Genomic DNA, 16,735 nt, shown 5'->3' with positions numbered 1-16,735 from the left:
AGGAAGCCCTTAACCAAAAGACCTGGTTGCATTCTAACTTTTTTGAACTAACTGATCCTGATGTTGCTGCATCCATATTAATTAGTTGCTTACAAAAAGCAATTAATACTAGTTCTACAGTTAAGAATATCCCTAAACGAAAGCAGATACTAAAACCATGGATAACCTCGGGAATTCTTAGATCAATTCGGAAAAGGGACGTACTACACAAAAAATCTAACAAGACACCGAACGATATAGTACTTAGAAACCGCTATACAAAGTACAGAAATACATGCAATAACATTATTAAATCACAGAAAGAACTCTACTTCCAAAATAAATTTAAACTTAACGCAAAAAATATCAAAGGTACATGGGAAACTATCAAAGAATTATGTAATCTAAAACGATGTAACAATTCAGCTATTGACCTGTTGAATTTAAAAAATACGCACACAGAATCATTAGACTCCGTTAATGAATATTTCACGAATGTGGGATCAAATTTGGCTAACAATATCTTAACTACAATCAATAAAACTGTCGCGGATCTCTCTACTAAAGCTACACATTTTAATGGACCGATTAATTCCATGGCTTTAATTCCCACTGACGCTAAAGAAATTGCTAATATAATTATCTCAATGAAGAAAAGTGCTTCGGCAGGCCTAGACGGTATAAGCTCATCTGTGTTATATAACCATGTTGATATTCTTTCTGAACCTATTAGCTACCTTTGTAACTTAAGCATAAGCACGGGCCAATTCCCCAAAATTTTAAAGAAAGCAGTTGTTGTTCCGATATATAAATCAGGAGAAAAGACCCTACCATGTAATTACCGGCCAATTTCCCTTTTATCTAGTATCTCTAAGATACTAGAAAAAGTGGTTTCAACCCGATTGATAAAATTTCTAGATGCCAATAACATTATTTCTAAAAATCAGTTTGGATTTCGTAGTAAACTCTCGACCCAAGACGCTATCCTCAAACTCACTCACTGTATCACACATAACCTGGACCGAGGCAATAAATGTTTAGGTATTTTCCTTGACCTTCAAAAGGCATTCGATACAGTGAGCATACCTATTCTTTTGTGTAAACTCCAGAACATAGGAGTGCGTGGCAATGTCTTAAAGTGGTTTCAGGATTATCTAAGTGATAGAGTCCAATGTGTCAAAGTAGAGGGATCGATGAGTAATCATTCTACATGTTCTTATGGTACTCCGCAAGGCAGTACTATAGCTCCTATCCTGTTTTTAATTTATATCAATCCCTTATGTGAGTTAAAAATAAATAACGCAGATATTGTTACTTTCGCGGATGATACTGTTATCTTGTTCTATGATAAAGATTGGCTCAAGCTCAGACAGATTGTGGAGAGAGGGCTCGCTTCCGTGACAACATGGCTTGAGGATAATTTACTATCTTTAAATACTAAAAAAACTACTTATATCTGCTTTTCTAAGAGTAAAACTCTCTCTCCTTCACCTGATTTTGAAATAAAAATTCATACCTTCCCATGCAATAGGATTCCCAGATTGCAGACCACTTGCAATTGCGAGAAACTACTTCGAGTCGAGCACACCAAATACTTAGGTATACAGGTAGACAGTCACTTAAAATGGGATGTTCAGGCCTCTTATCTAGTAACGCGATTACGAAGGATGATCTATATATTTAAAAATCTAAGAGCAGTAGTAAATAAAAATACCGTTTTACTAACATACAAGGCACTAATAGAAAGCCTCTTAAACTATTGCATATGTGCATGGGGAGGCATGGCTAAGTCCCACCTTATTCATGTCGAACGAGTTCAGAGGGCAATTATTAAAGTAGCACTAAAATTACCATTCAGATATCCCACTACAAAGCTATTTAAGGATTCAAACTTATTAAGCGTACGGAAAATATATTTAAAGGAAATCCTACGACGATACCATACACAGACAGTTCCAGCCTCACTGAGTGTTAATAAAAGAAGAGACCGATTCCCTATGCCGCGTACTAATAGTAGGTTTGCTAAAAGATTTTTTCATTTTGCTGCCCCTAAGTTTTACAATATTATAAGTAGGACCCAGAAAGTTAGGAATTTAAATAACAGTTTATTTAAAAAAGCGGTCATTAAATGGCTTGACAATTATGACTATGATGAAATAGAGCAGCTCATAATTAATAATGGATAGATGTCAATAATATAACATGCACAAACACACAACACTCACATGCACAAGCACACACATTAACAAACACACACACACACACTCACACTAACAAACTCACACACTATACTCGTAAAAAATTGTAAACGCGCAGCTGTATTTATTATATGTTTTTTTTTCCTACTTTCTCTGTTTTTTTTTTTTAATGTAATCTTTGTTTTGTACTGAACATGTTCTCTGGGAAGGAACTGTCTTCCTTAACACAGGATTTTCCTAGCTAGGAAGACAGAGCCACACTGTAATTGGACTGTATTAATTTTTGTACTCAATAAAGATATTTTTATTTTTTTTTTTTTTACCTAGTTATGAAGAAACAGATTTTGAAGTTGGTAGGTAGGTATTTCGATGAAAAATTTTCCAAAGTAGAACTATGTAGAAACTTTAATGAACTATTAACGATAGATTAAAAGTTGTCCCAAGTAAAAAAATTCTTAGGAAGTTTACAAAGAAAATTGTCTTCTGCAAATTGTCCTTTTAAATCTCGCCTGCGACAAAATTAAATTTGAAAAAGCGCTTAAAGCGGTGAGCGCCCGCAAACAAACGGACCGCGAACCGCGCTAACTAGTTTACTTAGAATTAGAGAATTCCTTTAGCGTTCTAAAGATTCTATTCAATTCGAATTCAATTCAATTACAGTTTCAAATTTAATGGAATTAGTGGCTCATGCTATACACGGTTTTATCTGCTTGAAATGTGTGGGAGACAAGCTTAAATTATTATAAAATGAATTATCATTTTAGTATTATCTAATTTTATTTAAATAGATTTTTTGTACTTTATTAAATAGTGCACATAAGCTTGATCCACGATGACAATGAAAAAATCTAAAAAACACCTGAACCACCATGGAACAAGCAAATAGGTACCTATATTTATATTTTATTTGACCAGTATAGTAGGTACTGTGTTATCATAGGTCATCATGATAAAAAAGTTATTTGAACGTTTCTTGGTTTTGCTCTTTATGCTAAAAGAAAATTAATATGAAAGTCCTACCTTGGTAGGACTTCACTTACTTTTTCATTAATTTATGAAACGAGGCCGAAGATTTGATGAACCGGTCGGGTAATGAAAAATCAACCATCTACGCCAACCCACGCTTATTGCTTCTTGCAGGCCCATGTCTTTATATTATTTGTTCATTTTTAAAAAAATGTAGATGCATTACTTGCAAAAAGAATAATTAAAATATAGAGGTTTATAGGAGAGAAAATGAGAATTTATTTGAGTTTAACTATTATTTTGTTTTATTTTAATTTACCTATAGGTATGTTTATTTTATTTGTATTAGGTATCCAATTTAGAGATGCCTTATATACATACGAAACAAGACACACGTCCAACAGAAGCAAGTAACTTCTCTTAACTTTAGCTCAATCTGCACCTTGGTACAAACTTACCTCAACTCAACCCAACTTGTACCTCACGTTTGATATTACTAATGAAATGATAACTGTAAAATATAATGATACATAACCATATTATTATTATATAAAGCCTGGTATTCCGTGGACGTAGAAATGACTCCTTAGGGTGTTATAATTAAATTATAACTTTAGTACACGGTACGCGGGTAGCAAGGGGTCAACTTGCGTAAGTAAATGCTATATCGTAAAAGTTTACAGCGTGCCAAATAAAGGGGTGATAAACTTTTACACTCGTTACGGTGAAGTTGTTAAAGGAAGGAGTTGAATTAATTGCTTGTAATTCTGTCATGCTATTTTTTTATTTATTTGCATTACAAAGTTTGGAAATAAACAGCACTTGTTAGCATAAGTAACAGAAACATTCCAAAGCTGAATTTTCAAATAAATTGACGACGTGTGACAATGATTTTACAAAATTATATTGGTAAGGACTATAGATGGGGCAAAAAGCCTCCTCTATATTCCGCCATGTAAGCAATATTACGTACCTAACGGCTTACAGGCTTTATCTTGCTACATCATTATCCAATTATATTGACTTCAATAATATAGCATGATGGCAAGCCAGCAGAAAATGGAATTGTGGTCGTCCAAAGCCGACATCTATGACGATAAATAGGTACTTACGTCATGTGTAATATCTAAATGACGTGTTTGCTTTTTGATAATTTAATAGAATGAAATATGCCTGACTAGTGTACTTATAGCCAATCTGATAAGTTTTTAGCATCGAGAAAAAATCTAATCTAGTAGATACTTTTATAATACAAGACGTTAACAAAATCTTTATTACTCGTATACAACTGTCTAAAAAAACACAATACATTCAGCGCTGACAGACGTATGTAGAATACCGTGCAGATATATTTTCCCTCGTCAACGTCAGTCAGCGATCACGCGCCGCCAAATGCAATTCAATTTCAGTACAAAGCTCTTTAGCTAAATAGTGACGTACGTACGTGACGTCATCAGTGTCCCAACGGCTCCCGTCAGGGCCTCGTTAGGATGACCTGTTTACAAGTTCTTACAATAGAGAATAAGATTTGTAAGTTTACTGTGAAAAGCATTTTATTCGTGGTTTCGTGGACAGTCTATATTATGTGATTGTTTGTAGAAGTAAAATCGTATTTGAAAATTTCCATTTTCTAAAATCTAGATACCTACTTACCGATAGTATAGGTACTGATACTAATTTGTAATATAATTTATGAACTTTTAACTCGTTTTTAGAATTGTTAGAATTTATAATAACAAATGGGTAAGTTAAGTATGATAATATTAAAAGTTAAAACACATTTTTTATTATTTCAGCGTTGACATAGGTGCTCGTGGACATTGGTACTGGTATTGGTATTGGTACTCATAATACGAAACACAGTTACATCGATATGCTACTATTCGACACTGATCTTCTGCGGAGGTGTCAGGTGACACCTTAGGTGCGAGCTGGACCAATTCCTGTAGGAGCATGATCGACTCCAACATTAACATTCTATTTATTTTTCAAAGCAATATACCTAGTATTATGATAAATATTACCAAAACTAATGTAACAGATGCAATTTAATTACCAATATACTGCCTATTAAAACAACAATACATTGTTTCCCGTTGTTAGTGATCATAAAGGTAAATTTTAATTAATATTGTGACAAATCCAGCGAACGCCACATAACATCTGTTACGGGCAATTTTCGAGTATTAGCGAGGATTTTCGGAAAGTATCAATAACATTTGTTGCTTGACCATCTGCTCTATAACAGGAGGGTAATCGTTTGGGCACGGTTTTAGTACAACGCGATAAATTGCCAAAACTAGTGAAAAGTTTGGAATTATTCATTGTTACAGAAAACGAATTGTTGTAGGGTAACGGATTAGGTTATTTGAATTGCGTGGATAATTGAAAATGTATCACTGCGACAGAAATTTTGAAATATTTTACTAACCTTTCCTAACCTCTCCTTTGTGAGTACATTATATTTGAATGTTGTAACTATTCATGAAATATAAAAAGAAACAGTTTGAAATAAATAATAAAAATAGAGAAAGAACTCTGAATGTGACTTTACCTGTAAATAAAATGAGCTCTACGATGTTATAACGATTTACTTACCTACATAGTGACACGTCAAAGAGGTCTTTATGTCATATAAGTATATTAAGAAGAGCTGGAACGTCAACACATACACATTGCACATGTTAGGCCGGGAGATACTGACACAAAATTTCGGGTCATTTGTAACAGGATGGCGGTCTAGAGGGGTCTTACTTATCCGACGAGTGTGACTTACGCCCACGCGACTAGTCCGCAGGTACCAGCGTTCTGACCATCATTTTTCTTTTTGTCATTGCGTAATAAGACCTCTGTAGAACCGCCATTCTGTTACAAATGACCCGAAATTTTGTGTCAGTATCTCCCGGCCTATGTATGTGTCATATTTTGCAATTGTTTATAAATACAGGGTGATGTAATTGGTGTAGTACGAATATCTAAAAATCTATGAAGAATTTTGTGATACAGTAAATGGAAGAATTATATACTATTTTACAGTATTTAATAAAATCATTTAATTTTTTGTTCATTTTCATTAGAAATGTCAATTTTTCTCACCAAGGTGGAAATTTGGATGATAAGGATCTTATTAGAAAAATATAAATTTTGACTAAAATCGGCATTTTTTTTTTCAAAAATCAAATTACTAATTAATAATCAGAGTTATCACCATTTACATTAATTTACAAACGATATCGGTGGTTCTTACTTAAAATTGAATACCAATGTCTTATTGCGGTATGTGTTCTTTGGAAGTGTTCGTAAAGTTGTTGATCCGTAATTAAATTTTGCGGAAAATCTTTTAGAGCGCTTAGTTGTGACATATCCTAAGCATATTCAATAGAATTAAAAGACGAGCGAATATGCAAGCCAGTCTAAAACTTGAATATTTTCTAAAATGAAACTAGAGTCGCATTTATTTTTGAACATACTGTAAGTGAAATTGCAAAAAGTGTGAGTACTGTGAACATGCCAGCTTTGCTTAATTGACCGATACCAGCTTTGTTTTCTTGGAAACTCATATCATTACTATCATAGGAATATCTTCTATCATTGACTATTAGTAGGTTTCATCATCATCAGCCCATATACGTTCCCACTGCTGGGACACGGGCCTCCTATGAGGGTACAGGCCATAATCCACCGCGCTGGCCAAGTGCGTGTTGGCGGATGACACATGTCGTCGAACTTTTTAATTCTTCGACATGTCGGTTTCCTCACGATGTTTTCCTTCACCGTTCGAGCAGTGGTGATGTTACAACATGCGCAGATAAATTGAAAAATCAATTTATTTCCTGCGCGCTCACCTGGTCTCGAACCCCGGACTTATCGATTCGAAGTCCGAGGTCTCACCACTGAGCCACCACTGCTCTTAGTAGGTTTGCTATATCGCAATAAATTCTATTACTTACTAGCTGCTCCGCGCGGTTTCACCCCCGTGGCTCCACTCCTGTCGGCCGTAGCGTGATGATAACCTTCCTCGATAAATGGGCTATCTAACACCGAAAGAATTATTCAAAGATTTGAAAAATTCTTTCTAAGATTAGCGCGTTCAAACAAACAAAAAAAAAACTCTTCAGCTTTATAATACTGGTATAGATTTGTATCGCAAAGACACGTAAGACTTTAGCATAAAAACTGTACAATTCCATTACTTTACTTATTCAATACAAAGAAGATCCTTACTAATGGTATTAGCTAAAAGGTTAGCAACCTTAACGTTTTCTGTCCATTGTTCCTGACTGAACTTTGCGGTAAATACGATATTCAAAGCCTACGTTCTGTCCTAAATATCGAATACCTTAGTCTTAAAATCAAACAATTGTGGTCTTGTTTAGATACGAATACATTGTAAGCAAGAGTATACACCAGTACCAGTACCAGTACCAATAATGATTTATTATTATTTTGAAATTCAGATAACCCATTTATAGTTCGACTTACCATGTTATATATTATATTTCATTATCTACCTATTATGTAGAATGAAAATACCTCTAAACATTGTACAAATGAAAAGAAATTGTAATAAAACATATTACTAGACTTACCTAACTAATTTTGTTTTATTTTTCTGGAAATCAATACCTATTTTTTATTTGAATTAAAAATATCTCAACTTTTGCATTCAAAAGGAACCAGGATAAGATTTAAGAGATACAAGAGATTTCTAAGAGATACAAAAGATTCCAAAATTAAATTACAAATCAGACTCTGCAGAATGCGACCGAAATTGTCTTAAATTAAGATTTGTGCGAGCTTAATTTTAATTCCACCCAGCTTAAGGCGGATTAGCAAAACCCTCAATCAAAATGCATCAACACGAAACAAGGGGACAGTTTTTGCTAAATACCTATGTCAATTAGTATAACGGCATAATCCTGAACCCTGTACGTATAGCTAAGTAAATACAACGGTGGCCACACTAATGCATTCATCATTGCTTTGTTTGTAAAGGTGTTATGAAGACAATGCTATATGGGTCGTTTCATGGGACGCAGGGGTTGTTTAATATAGTTATTAACCAAGTTTAGGGTCTTAGGGAAGGCGTACGACGTACGACACACTTTTTGTAGAGTAGGTATAGTATTTTCTAAACACATTAATTGTGGTACATTTAAGATACCTAATTATTTAAACTAAACAAACTAATTGATACGTTTTCGTCTGTATATCATTTGTAACCTTTGTCATTATTGGTTAGCGTGAATAAACAATTTCATACAGAATTCCTTTTCGTCAATATTAAATTCATTGGCTTCATTACACCGCTAAGATTTCCCTCGGGAACCTGCGTTTTATTACCGACCATCGATTCGTCATTCGCAATGAATTATTGACAAGCGAAATTCCTTTCTGAGGTCTTATCACATGAGTGGAATGTAAGTAACGCGTAAAGCTTTTATCGATTGTTTTCAATTAATGATTTATTCTCTTGTATTACATTGAAGGATGAGGTATTCTTGATTAGTAGAATCAACGATATTATATAATTGTAGAACTTGATTTTAAAAACTAAATTATTAAAATGCTGCTGTAGGTAAACACAAACAGAATTAGAGCATTGTGACATTTTTCACAGAAACGCTCATTTTATAATATTGTGAACACATACTTGTAATAGTATATAAAAGTTCTGTTACGATTTAGTCCTAGTCTTTCAATTTAACCCTAACACTACTGATTTGTATACAATAAATGTCAGCAATGTACCTATTATTCCAGATACTTATACAGATTTTGCGGTTACAAACTTTGTGCGTAAGTGTAACACGGAAGTTGGGGAAATAGTGTGAAATTACGATATTCTCAGCAATTTTTCATTCCGATAACTCGGACACAATATTTATTATATTTTGCATCTAAAGCTATTGTAGCACCCTCAGATAGGGAGCTTGACACTTTGATGGATAACACTTGGCTTTTAGTCAATAACTAGTGAGTTGATAGATCACGTAGCGGTGTGTTCACACCGGAGTTGGGTTAGGTTCAAAGATTGCGTTACAATTTTGTGCAGCTGATAGATAAGGGATATGTTTTTAAAAAGATCTAATGGATAAAACATAGTATTTCAATTAAATTCAAACTTAGTGTGTCTGTTTATGCATTATTAAAGTCAATATTTAGTGCGTTCATTAACTAGATTAAATACCTACCTATTGACTTAAAGTGGGCATATTTTTAGGTGTTAAGCCGAAAATTTGTGCCAGTTATAGATAAGACTTTCAAAAAAAAGCTTAAACTATTAGTTGGTTGTACCTAGTTCAGTTTCAGTTTTACAATTTTGAAATAATGTTTAACCATTGCTCGAGGTGGTACAAAAAATATAGGAATAGACCAAACAAGAAATAAAAATATTCCAAAATTAGTAAACTGAGAATCTAGTACTTATTACGTCTATATTCTATGTGATCGTTCCTTAACTGTAACACGAAGCTTAGTAGCAACAGCAAGTAATTGTGCCTGAGTCGACTAGGCGTCGGATTGTCGGTGCCGAATTAATTTCAATCAATTTGCATGTAAATGATGGGAACATGTTTGCCTTGTTAAATGGTTTTGAATCTTGATGCTAGAATTGACACATCGTATACATACTTAGAAGCTTAGGCATTGATGCTAGAATTGTCTGCTCTCATGTAATAAGGTATTAATATTAACCAGTTTTTATAACAATAATACTGCATAATATTACCTAAAATACAAGTTTATACCTACTGCCCTATAAAATTGAAGTATCTACGTATCTTAATTATTGTCCTATTTTTATACACAAACCTCGAGAGACTACTCAAACCTCAAATAAGGAATACCTAGTTATGAATTTCTTGATCAAAAGTAACGTTAGACCGATCTCGTTAACGTAACAATTAGAAGGATTCTAAACAGATCCCAAGTGGAGCCAAAAGGTTAGCCAAAGGCCGACTTTCTGATGAGATAATGTTGTATTAAACATAACTACTGCCTACGCAATTTTGATCCTAATTTTCGAATAAACATATGATTAAAATAAATGTTTAGTTTTGCAAGTAGATAGTACTTTACCTTTGACTTTTTACATTTTCTTTAACTGATAATGATATAATATATGAAACACTTAAATATTCATGTCCTATTTAATACGAACCTATGAACTCAATTCGATCCTTAATAGCTGATGCCATGACATTTAACAATAGAGAACATCAATAAATTACACATATTAATAGGACAAAAATAATGATATTATAGTATACCTAATTATACATTTAAAACACGTGTGTGACCATAGATTAAATATGTTCTAGATACGGCTCAAAAACATTTGATACAAAATTTGTATCTAATAACGGCTTAACGGTCTCTTCTTTAATAAGAGCAGTTCGCTTTTATAAAGGAACTGTAATCCGTATCATCTGCTACTGGGTAATTATTTAAAGGGAGATAGTAAGCTCCTGCGCGTGTCGGACCGGGTTGCTATTTATAGTTTGAGTTGTTTACCTCAGAACCAGTCAGTAATATGAAATATTATGATGTATTTTCATGTTATCATTATTCTGTTTGTAAGCTGTAAAATTTGCGCTAAGTTACAGCCAAAACTTTTGAATTAACTTTAAGTAGTGTTGTTAACAAGATTATGTTGTAATTTGTCATCGATAAAAAATATTACTACTTCTTAAGACACTTGGAATCCACTAGGAAAGTGTAAATAATCGTTCCACTATAACCCATTCAAAACCAATCAACAAATCACACAGATCCGTACATCAAGATTGCGTTTTAACTTTATTGCATTTATAAAAGTGCATCCATTTATCTTACTAGGTAGACGGGCCCGTAGTTCCCCCATAGTTAAGCACAATACATAAATTATCTTCAGCGGGGTGTGTCATTGTGTCCATACCTCAAAATGTATTAGGTAAACCACGGCGATTGACTGTACCCAGTGTGAAGCGTGACGCATACAGTGTTGTGCTGTAACTATCGATGTTTCGATAAACTTCATTAACGTTATTAGTCAGTTACTTTTTATATTCAGATATATTTGAACAGAAGAACATTTTAGTTGGATATCACTCTTGACTCTTACAATTTGTTCGAAATATTAATACACTCTAGCCACATTTATTTATACTATCAATTCTAATCCATTAGATCTAATCTACTTTCAGTGTCTTTCCTTTAATGTGTAATATATAAATAGACAGCTCTAAGATAGATAACTTAACGTAATATCAGGATAATTTTCATCGACATTCCATATTCACATCCCTATTTATAATAAGTCGGTAAGTGTTGTTGGCCAACATCGATATTGTTACAAATACGGGTCCCGTCTGCTCACGCGCAACCCTCAGTAAAGATTACAATGTAATATGAGCTGCGATTAAAAAGCGTGCCTATTATACTTCCTCTTTGTCCCACTAACGAGGATACATTAAGTCTTGCTACACCCCTGAATTTAAAAACGAAAAAAAAACAATGTTGTACTTTTATCGACAAAAAACTGCGTAGCAACCTATCATTCTGTTGTTTATTTTTAATCTGTATCAAATTTGAAAAAGGAATTTGATGTTGGTGATAAAGAAAATAATGGAATAAATTGTCTATGGTCAATCTGGCAATACAGTAAACGAGGATAGGATATAAATGAAACAAAAAATATTTTTAATACATTTATTTTATAAAAATGCGTAGTTGTTCACTTATAACGTCTCATAAAGCTTGCATCCACGAGACTCATGCGAGTTACATTTGAAGCAATGACATTGAAATATAAATATATATAAGCTTCCATTTTTATATCTAATTTTACGATAGATACTGATACGATACATTGCAACTGCGCCTGCTTTATAAATCATAATATATTAAAGAACTATAAATACGTTGGTACTTAAAGGTATGAATAATATAATAATGTGTATGTTTGAAAAGTTCTGTGTAGTATAAAAGTGGTGTGTTTAATATAACTACGATATATTATTTTGTTATAGAAAATGCTATGTGATTCTTTCACTCTTATTATTAAATCTTGAAGTTATCTGATTTTAGAGAGCCTGTCTAAATAAGTCTTAATGTATAGAACAGGTGCTCAGTAAATATAAGAGATAAAGAATTACTTTAATATAAAATGTCTTGTTCATTTAACTAATTATTAATCCACATAAATCTAGAAACATAAATTAAGTATATTTGTAAGTAGATTTAAAATCTAATGAGAATGAACGAGCCTCCTAAGTACTTAAGTCTAAAGAGAATCGAGGTTTCGACAAACTTAAAATTGTAACAAAATTATAAGAAACATAATCGTACAGAGGTATTTACATAATTTATTGACTATATTTACATCTTATGATAACATTAAATGCGGGTTCTATCCTACATGATGTTTAATTTTAACTTAGGTACGTAAAGAGTAAAAAGCAAAGCTACTTATATTAAATGATGACTGTAGTTATATACGTTATTGTTCGATTAAATTAATATTATATACGAAATATAAAAATCAACGGATTAAAAATGTGTATAAATATAAAAAAATGAGAAATAGGTTAAAGTTTTCAGTTATTTTAATACCTAGTCTAACCTAAACTTATGTTATATTATTTACATATAAATCTTATGCAGCAGTTACCCTCACTAGACGAGTATGTAACCTGAAAGGCACATTTGTACCTTAGAAAGCAGCTGTTGCTTTAAAAATCGTATTACTCTTACTTTCAAATGGATTTAAATATGAATAAATTCACGCGATAAAACATCTATTGATTTTCAAAATGTGCAAGAGTTGTAAACAAAATGTTCTCTTTTATATTAAAAAACGTACAACACCTATCAATAATTACGCACTTACAATAATTATAATTCGTCTTTTGGCAGTTAAAAATACTGGTCGCGCTCACAAATACACAAGCATCCATTAACAAATATTATTCTTGGCCACACTACATTCGCAAATAGGTCATTTAACTGTAACATTACTTTTAAGTTCATTCACATCAGTCGTGAAAAAAGGCGGGAATTTAGTCGGAAAAGCGCGCGAAATTTGGGTTCGAGAAATAACATTCTTGTGGAATGTAGGGCGGCCTATACATCGAAATCCACATCCAAACCAATATTGACGAATTCAAACCATTTCATTCGATACATTTCTCTTATACGGCGGAATTCTTTCCTATAATGGGCCCGCCGCTAGTAGCGTAAACCCGACGACCGTCAAATTCAACTGATGAATTCCTCTTGATAGCATCATCCACGTCCTTCAATGGTTCCTTTTCATCCCTGAGAAAAACAAGTTTATTATTCTTTTATTTCCCAAATAAGAAGCCTATTTACAAATTGCGTAGCTCATTCACCATCTTCTAAATAACTTCTAAACTAGTTATAAGCACATATTTACACTAATATAGACTACAAAAGGAAACAAAATTATCATCGTTTTAAAATGCTTTTAACGGATTTATTTGAAAGCATAGGTACATTAATTGTAAAGTCATATTCAAAAGGTATTAGTAATTCAAAAACAAATGCATAAAAATAATCTGTTAAAAACATCTATAATAATTAAACTCCAAGTGAGTCTATTCAAATATTAAATACCAAACTCGTTACAGATACATTAGCTGAAAATAATAATTTACACAGAACGAAGCATAACTAAATTATGCACAACTATGAACTATGGCTAAATAAAATAAAAATGGCAGTGCAAGTTATATACATATTGGCTGATATCTTACACTGGCGTTGTCGGGATATAGCTACAAGTGACCCGAATATAGCAGCGTGGAAAATACAATTTTAGACTTATTATTCAATATATTTCATGTTAAATTAACTGGAATCTTAATATGTACTTAAACACAAACAAAAATCGTTAGATGTTAAATGAATGAACAAAGGGAATAATATGAATGACATCGGGTTGAACAGTGGAATAAATAAAAAATACTGTCGTAAGAGATGTTCCAAGCATTTTTGTTTTTTGTGCATGATAGTATCGTAAATATCTACCCGAACAACCTTCTTCAAATATATACACTAATGAAATAATCATCAAACGAACTCATTAATCCAATTAAAGCTTTCCACGACTAATTACTACTCGGTAAGGCAAATGCTAAGCGGACGCGTTGTCTATATACAAAGTGACAGACCCTCGAAATTACAGGCGGTGATTCTAGGGCAATAACTAATTCTCTTTTTTAATAACATGAAAAGAAAATAAGACATAAATTTTAGCACCTAATACCAAAAAAATGTTGGTATACAAATTATATCCTGTAACACAATCCAGTTGTTTCAATATTATAGTATTTTTCTATCTTTCAGAAAGATTTCCAAAGTTATCTGTTGCTGTACCTGTTTTAATAACTAAAGATTCTTTACATTACTTTGCACAATAAGTATTATAAGACATTATATTACACTACACACTATCACCATAAGCACCAACCAAACTAGATTAACAGAATATATAAAACCACCCTTTGTAGCTATAGATCTCAACCATGTAACAAACTCTCTTCCTATTTATGTACAATAAAGACAATTCGATATCAGCTTAATCGCCCAGAATGTTGTTTCTTTGTATGTATTCAATCAATAACAGGTTAAAACAGTAAATATTTATTTATTTATTATTTATTGCACACACAAAAGAAATAGAGACACATACAGTACAGATAAGAGGAAAATAATGTGTACAAACGGTGGCCTTATCGCTAGGTAGCGATCTCTTCCAGGCCACCGTAAGTAATATGTAAGGAGAGACGTTAAGTATGCCCAGAATCACCGCCAAAAGGTCTAGCATCGCACACAAGCATGCGGTCTTACGTCGGCGTCGGCACGAGCTTGACGGGCGGCGGCAGCGGCGCGGGCGACGGTGCGCGCGGCTTCGTGCTGCAATAAGGGAGCGGGAAGCGCCAACCGTACAGACTAGCGGGCAGAAACATCTCTCATCGACTAACGTTTGTGGGTATTGGGGAATAGACAGGACTTGGTCAGAGGTTTGACGGTTTGGTCACATGGAATTATGTTAAACAGGGTTTAGTCACATGGTATTACGTAAAAATCAGTGAATCGATTTTGTTGAACTCGTGTTATTGGAATATTTATGGAATGGTAAGGACGATAAAAGAAGAAGGTAGAAGGTGATAGAAGTAGGAGGTTTGGTCACATGGAATGTAAAAATGTTTTATCAATTGAATTGTGTGTATCGCTTATTATTGTAATATACGATTAAAGGAAAGAAAGGTCAAACTTATAATTTTGAATTTCTTTTATTAATATTACGTTAATGAAGTGAACACTAATACAAAAGGAGAAAGGAACTGATAATGCATAATAACTAGAAACTATAGGAACAAAATTTTAGTCACAACATTTTGTTAAAGTTTATACATATACATAGTTGTCAATGAATCAGTAATTAATATTTTTATCAAATGCGGTAAAAACACAGAAGAAAAAGTGTAAATGATAATAATGAAGTATGTTACGAATTACGACGATGAACATATTATAATAACGAAATAAGAAAATAAATATTGAATTTAAAATAGCATAATTGAGCTTCTATGTTATCCAAAGTGGTTGAGACAGCATGATGTGTCAATGCACTTAACTTTGAGTAACGTTTCCAATGTGGTAAATAAATAAATAGGTGCCTTTGATAGCGCTTCTTATGCAAATCGCGGGTAAATAAAAATTGACATATATTGAATTCAAATAAAACATATGCGTAGGGAACAAAAAGAAATAAACTTATAAGGAATCGCAATTGCGATGATGGCGTAAAAGAAAATATGAAAGAAATTACCTTCCCAATTTGGCCTCGTCATCCTTATGAGTCTTAACTCGCTTGCCACAAATGGTAGCAATGACACCTTGACGTCTAAAGCAGAATAGAAGGAGGTCCACAATGAGCAAGCACAGAAGAACGCCGGCCAATGCAATCCCTATAATTGATCCACTGGACAGCAGTTGAGGTGGAGCAAATCCAGACCTTTCCACACCTAAGAAAATAAAAACTATTAGATCAAATACAGCATACATAGAATTACAGAGACAGTAAAGTCTACATCAATCGATTACGATTCAAAACAAATAAATATGTTTAATCACCGAGACTTTACTGCTCTTCGGATGGTTAGTTTTATGCATCACATCAAAGCGGCTGACAATGTTAAGTGATATGAAAATGATTGTAACAAATGCATTAGAAGAACATTAATAAGAAAATACGAAAACATTTATTACAATCCAGCAAATTGAACAGAGAGTGCTTTCAAAGACAACGTGCACCCAATCACCGAATTATTTTTAAGAGATCAGACAAATACTTTGAGAATGACAAATTTTGATAGAGAAAGCTCTCCGTTAGAATGAAATGGGGTTTGAATAAACATGAAATGGCACATGATAACAGCGGAAGATTATGATGCATAAAATAGTCCTAAAAACAGTGAAAAGAAAAGTTGTCAAGATGCAAACATTCCAAAATTGAATTAACGCAAAATAAATGTTCAAACCCCATGACAAAGTTTGTCGATACTATAAATAAGCAGATAGTC

The 16,735-nt window shown here is 33.0% G+C and overlaps 1 protein-coding gene across 2 annotated transcripts in view; it reads right to left on the bottom strand.

The window, feature by feature from the left end:
* Positions 1-11,820: 11,820 nt before the first annotated feature.
* Positions 11,821-16,735, bottom strand: part of LOC123697135 (fasciclin-2) — a 103,173-nt gene continuing 98,258 nt past the window's right edge. The window contains exons 14-15 of one of the 2 annotated variants that reach the window (XM_045643550.1): positions 15,982-16,177; positions 11,821-13,442 (exon numbers count right to left, since the gene is read on the bottom strand). In XM_045643550.1, the coding sequence (XP_045499506.1) occupies positions 13,316-13,442; positions 15,982-16,177 (323 nt within the window). In that variant the 3' untranslated portion in view covers positions 11,821-13,315. Of the gene's footprint in view, positions 13,443-13,641; positions 15,099-15,981; positions 16,178-16,735 lie in introns of those variants that run through there. The other variant, XM_045643551.1, reaches the window with a different exon arrangement.

The sequence above is a fragment of the Colias croceus genome, chromosome 14 (genome assembly GCF_905220415.1).
Source record: "Colias croceus chromosome 14, ilColCroc2.1".
Classification (NCBI taxonomy): domain Eukaryota; kingdom Metazoa; phylum Arthropoda; class Insecta; order Lepidoptera; family Pieridae; genus Colias; species Colias croceus.
The sequence above is the reverse complement of the archived record's forward strand: the minus strand, read 5'-3'. Positions and strand labels throughout refer to the sequence as shown.